Raw genomic sequence first — 6,000 nt, forward strand, 5'->3', positions numbered from 1 at the left:
CAGAGTCAAATCCTCAATCCAAACATCACACATACCCAACTGGGCAAACTGGGGGATACCCTGCAAACTTAGTTGCAGGGACCTCCTTGCAAAGATTTCCCCTGTTCTCTATTCTTGCCCAGTTCCTATAGGACTGGTTTTCAGGCCTGAGACCAGCACTGGAGTGGACACTGCAGTTTCTCCCTGTCACAGCCACAACTCTGTAAGACTGAGTCCAGGGTCAGCGCTTAGGCGTTTTTGGAGACTCTGTCCAGTAAACAATGAGAGGTACTGTAATACTGGACATGTATGTGTCCAGTATTTTCCTCCCTGGACATAGTGACGTGACGCACCTTTCACCATTGAGTCCTGTATTTTTGGAGAAGCCACCTGGCAACCCTACGATACTCCCACGTAAACATAGATGTCTGTATGCCTCTCTTTCTTGATATAGCGCCATTCATGTACATAGTGTTCACAGCAGTAATACACGTGACATAATAGGAGTGAGCACTTCAGACATTCAAGTAGACCTTATGAAATGAAGTCCTTGTCCCAATCTAATAGATACACTGGGATCTCAGCCAACTGCCAACATCTACACACTTCCCTAGAGAGGAGGGCACACTGGACCTGATCGAAATAAAATGTTATTCTAAATTGTCCCCGTTTCCATGTATATACAACACCTTCTTCAGGACGAGAGAAGAAGGTGTAGACACCGCCACGTTGACAATTTAGAATAAAGTCTTTTTTCTTGTGATCAAGCATGGCGTGCCCTGCTCTCTCGTGAAGAGTCTCAATTCAAGATAGACACAGATGACAAGCTCAAATTGTGCTGATATATCGTTTTCATAGGTATATAAATGAAATTGAAATAGCTGGGTTAGTCCAGTTGCGATAGTGTAAATGAGTACTTCAGCATTAGGTGATACCTTTTTTTTATTTGGACTAACAATTGATATTATAAGACACGCTTTCTAGAGCTCGCCTCTCTTCCTTTGGTCAAGCAATACTCATACTGGGGGGTATATAGAACGTCCTGTCACAGGTTAAACAAGTGGACACCAACATGTTGAATGATTTCCTTAACCACGTCAATGGCCAACTACCCTCGGAAGCGAAAATGCCAATGGGAATTCTTACAACCGAAAGTCATATTTCTGACCCCAAAGTTACAGGGTGTGTGGCAAAGAAGAGAAGGGGGGAAGTCAGTGAAAAAACATATTTATGACCCCAAAAGGCTAGGGCTGTAAGGATATAAGGAGTTCATTATCGCATGGTAGTTGGGGCATTGGCGGTGGTTGGGGCATTGGCGGTGGTTGGGGCATTGGCGGTAGTTGGGGCATTGGCGGTAGTTGGGGCATTGGCGGTAGTTGGGGCATTGGCGGTAGTTGGGCACATAACCTTTTCATGCCTTTTTTTTAGGTTTCTCGAGCCTATATTTGGAAAGAACAGTTTGGGGATTTTTATTGATCAAAGCACGTGGTTTTGACCCAATGACTCAGCCTAATACTTATAGGTAGTCTATAATAAGTGATATTGTACATCATAGGGTGGATGTAGGACAAGCAAATGATATATCCCGAAGGGTCCCAAAACATTCCTATAAGATGCACTCGCTGTGGACAATGTAAAAAGACCGTATAGGACCACGAGATATCAATGTCTCGTTTTGTAGGCGGTCTCAGATAACCATATAGTGGTGGGGTTCTCAAGACAGTAACCATCACTATATGGTTATCTTAGTCCGCCTACAAAACTCAGACATCTTTTGTGACCCTTCGGGGGATCATATTACTGTATATATGGGGATTTTGTACCACAATCTTCGACCCATTTCTCACCCCAAATACGAGGCCCCTGCGCAGAAACCAGTGATGTCCCATTGAGTCTGTGATTGGAAGTGCTTGACTGTAGAATGTCTCCTGTAGGCTTTTCGGGCCTACATTTCAGAACCAGGTTTAGGGATTGTAAGCAGATTTTCTTTATATCCTAAAGTCATATGTTTGACCCAAAAGGAAGGAATGGAAAATAAGAGATAAACGCAAAGCAACAGCGGTGCACAGAAGTGCTTGGACATATAACACCTCCTGTAGGCTTTTTGGGCCTACATTTGAAAACAACGATTTGGAGGTATACGAAGGGATTTTTTTAACCTAAAGACCAATTTCTGTCCAAAAAGCGGAGTGACAAGAAAGGTGGACATCAACAAATGACAATTGTCATTTGAAATGCTCAACCATATCACTAACGTCTGCTGGTGGCTTTTCTCGGCCTACATTTCAAAACAACGGTTTGGAGTTTTCAATAGAGTTTTATTTTCGCTTAAAGACCAATTTCTGACCCCAAAAGCTGAATGCCATCTATAAATACGGGGGACATTAGTCAATTACGTTTGATATTTGAAGTAACTTGCTTTTAATATATAATTTCCCCTGTTTTCGGGCCTACATTTGAAAACGAAAATGTCAGGATTTCTGACGCTACCCAGAGTCCTTTGTTGCACTTCACCCACTGATTAATGTGATAAGGGGGTGGGTGAAACGGTTGGAGATGTGGAGAGGCATTAAATACTGTTGCCTGTGTGACAGGCTTAAGATGGTGTTATTGTTGGCTGGAATTTAGACTCAAAATGAGCAGTAATGTCCCTGTTTTATTTACGCATTTGTGTATGTTGAGAGTCTGTGACTCTGGGGTTAGAGAGATTCCTGAATTAGTTAGGTGTTAATTACCTTTCCATGGGAAGATTAAACACAGGAAGGGAAGAAAGAGAGAGGGGAGGAGAAAGAGAAAGAGGAGGGAGGAACGGAGAGAGAAGGAGAGGTAGGGAGAGATAGAGGGATGGACGAGAAAGAGAAGGGGTGAGAGGTGGGGAGATTGGGAGGGAGAGATAGAGGGAGGAAGAGAAATAGAAGGGGGGAGGGATGGAGAGAGGAGGAGAGGTGGGAGATTGGGAGGGAGAGATAGAGGGAGGAAGAGAAATAGAAGGGGGAGGGATGGAGAGAGGAGGAGAGATGGGGAGATTGGGAGGGAGAGATAGAGGAAGGAAGAGAAATAGAAGGGGGAGGATGGAGAGAAGGGGTGAGAGATTGGGAGAGACAGAGGGAGGAAGAGAAATAGAAGGGGGAGGGATGGAGAGAAGGGAGAGAGGTAGGGGAGATTGGGAGGGAGAGATAGACGGTGGAAGGGAAATAGAAGGGGGAGGGATGGAGAGAAGGGGTGAGAGGTGGAGAGATTGGGAGAGAGAGGGAGGAAGAGAAATAGAAGGGGGAGGAATGGAGAGAAGGGGATAGAGGAGGAGAGGTGGGGAGATTGGGAGGAAGAGATAGAGGAGGAAGAGAAATAGAAGGGGGAGGGATGGAGAGAAGGGGAGAGAGGTAGGGAGATTGGGAGGGAGAGATAGAGGGTGGAAGGGAATTAGAAGGGGTGAGTGATGGTGGGGAGGTGGGGAGATTGGGAGAGAGAGAGGGAAGAAGAGAAATAGAAGGGGGGGTGGAGAGAAGGGGAGAGAATAGGAGTAAATGAAACAAGAGAGAGAGAGAGAGACAGAGTTAAATAGAGTTAACAAAAGAGAGAGGGAGGAAGGCAAGAAAAATAATAATGAGGGGGAAAGGGAAAGAAAGGGAAAAGGGGGGCAAAAGAGAGACGGAGGAAGGGGTAGAGAAAGAGAGGGAAAGAAAAAGGTAGAGGAGAGATTGAAAAAGTGAAAGAGGTAGGGGGAGAGAGGGAGAGAGAGGTGGGGGTGAGTGAGAGAAAGGGAGAGGGGAGAGAGTGAAAGAAAGAAGGAGGAGGGAGGGAGAGAGAAAGAGAGAGGAGAGGGTAGAGCTTAAGAAAGAGGGAGGTGGACGGTCAAATTTAGAAAGGTAGGGGGAGAGAGGGAGGTGGTGGGGAAAGAAACTGAGAAAGGAAGAGGGGGCGAGTGAAAAAGAGGGAGGAAGGAGAGAAGAGAAGGGAAGAGGGGGGAGGTAGAGGGGAGACGTGGATGCAGAGGAGGCGAGCGGAAGGGAGACAGAAGAAACGAGAGAGAGGGAGGGGGGAAGAGCGAAAGAGAAAACCGAGCTTCTCACCTTGCGTAGAGGACGTCAACAAAATGGCAGCTGAGCAGAGACCCCACAGCAGCAGCCAGGCTTCCGCCATACCGCCCGGCACAACCCCGTCACTGAGCACGTCGCTGTGACATCATCGCGCCGGGGGGGGGGGCACGGGGACGGAGGAGGAGCTCTGCAGAGACAAACACAGAGAAGGTGGAGATATATCACTGCGCACGTATCGATTCTACGCGGGCGCCGATACCGACGCCCGCAGCTCCGAACGCAAAGATATGGGAATCGTTATGGACCCCCCCTTGTAGGCGCTTCAAATCTATCAGGAATCTGGGTTTGCGTTACATTTTATTTCCATTTTTGCCAACGTGGCTGTTTTGGTGTGAAATGTTTCCCCCTCCCCCCACACACTTTCTAGTTGGGGAACGGCAGGACGAAGGAACGGGGAATCAGACAGCAATTCCTCAAATTGCATGGCGGTGACTTTTACAGTTACTGAGATGATTGCCTGGAAAATAATTGCGTTGAGGACGCGATGGAGTGTCTGAGCGAGCGTTACAGCGCCCACCTCCAGCTGCTGTCAGCACAGCTACGGGTTACATGGATTTGACACATCCACTGGTGGGAGGGACAGACACGGTGGAACATGGCTCCCTCCTGTCTGTGTCACTGTGTCACCCTGCGGGGGGAGGGACAGACTCCGTGTCCCATAGCTCCCGTCTGTGTCACTGTGTCACCCTGCGGGGGGAGGGACAGACACGGTGGAACATCGCTCCCTTCTATCTGTGTCACTGTGTCACCCTGCAGGTGGAGGGACAGACTCCGTGTCCCATAGCTCCCTCCTGTCTGTGTCACTGTGTCACCCTGCGGGGGGAGGGACAGACTCCATGTCCCATAGCTCCCTCCTGTCTGTGTCACCCTGCGGGGGGAGGGACAGACTCCATGTCCCATAGCTCCCTCCTATCTGTGTCACTGTGTCACCCTGCGGGGGGAGGGACAGACTCCATGTCCCATAGCTCCCTCCTGTCTGTGTCACTGTGTCACCCTGCGGGGGGAGGGACAGACTCCATGTCCCATAGCTCCCTCCTGTCTGTGTCACTGTGTCACCCTGCGGGGGGAGGGACAGACTCCATGTCCCATAGCTCCCTCCTGTCTGTGTCACTGTGTCACCCTGCGGTGGGAGGGACAGACTCCATGTCCCATAGCTCCCTCCCGTCTGTGTCACTGTGTCACCCTGCAGGGGGAGGGACAGACTCCATGTCCCATAGCTCCCTCCTGTCTGTCACTGTGTCACCCTGCGGGGGGAGGGACAGACTCCATGTCCCATAGCTCCCTCCTGTCTGTGTCACTGTGTCACCCTCCGGGGGGAGGGACAGACTCCATGTCCCATAGCTCCCTCCTGTCTGTGTCACTGTGTCACCCTGCGGGGGGAGGGACAGACTCCATGTCCCATACCTCCCCTCCCTCCTGTCTGTGTCAGTGTGGCACCCTGAGGGGGGGGAACGGGACAGACTCCATGAGACATACATTAGGTCCCTATTGTGCTATATTTGTGTGTCATTGTACAGTAAGAAAGACAGTAGTAGCTCCCTCTCCCTTTCTCTCTCCCTCCATCTCCCTCCTCCCCTCACCCTCTAGTAATAGTGTGTGGATTCTCAGAAGCGGCCTTCTCTCTCCCCCCCCTCCCTTCTCCTCTCTCCCCCCTCCCTTCTCCTCTCTCCCCCCCCCCCTCCCTTCTCCTCTCTCTTTGTTTTTCATCCATTTCATTCTCTTATTCTATCTTTCCCCCCACATCTCTCTCCCCCCTCCCTCCCTCCCTCCCACTCTTCCTCCTTTTCTATTCTCTCTCTTTCTTTCTACATACATATCATTTATATATACACACACACACACACACACACACACACACACACACACACACACACACACACACACACACACACACACACACACACACACGTATATATCAGTGTTA

The 6,000-nt window shown here is 49.4% G+C and overlaps 1 protein-coding gene across 4 annotated transcripts in view; it reads right to left on the bottom strand.

Moving 5' to 3' along the window:
* The window catches only part of ADGRL1 (adhesion G protein-coupled receptor L1), a 257,953-nt gene that overhangs the window by 167,780 nt on the left and 84,173 nt on the right, over positions 1-6,000 (bottom strand). For all 4 annotated transcript variants that reach the window (XM_075577354.1, XM_075577353.1, XM_075577351.1 and 1 more), the window contains exon 2: positions 4,050-4,203. In XM_075577354.1, coding sequence (XP_075433469.1) covers positions 4,050-4,119 — 70 coding nt within the window. In that variant the 5' untranslated portion in view covers positions 4,120-4,203. The remainder of the gene's footprint in view (positions 1-4,049; positions 4,204-6,000) is intronic.

Source organism: Ascaphus truei, chromosome 20 (genome assembly GCF_040206685.1).
Source record: "Ascaphus truei isolate aAscTru1 chromosome 20, aAscTru1.hap1, whole genome shotgun sequence".
Classification (NCBI taxonomy): Eukaryota; Metazoa; Chordata; class Amphibia; order Anura; family Ascaphidae; genus Ascaphus; species Ascaphus truei.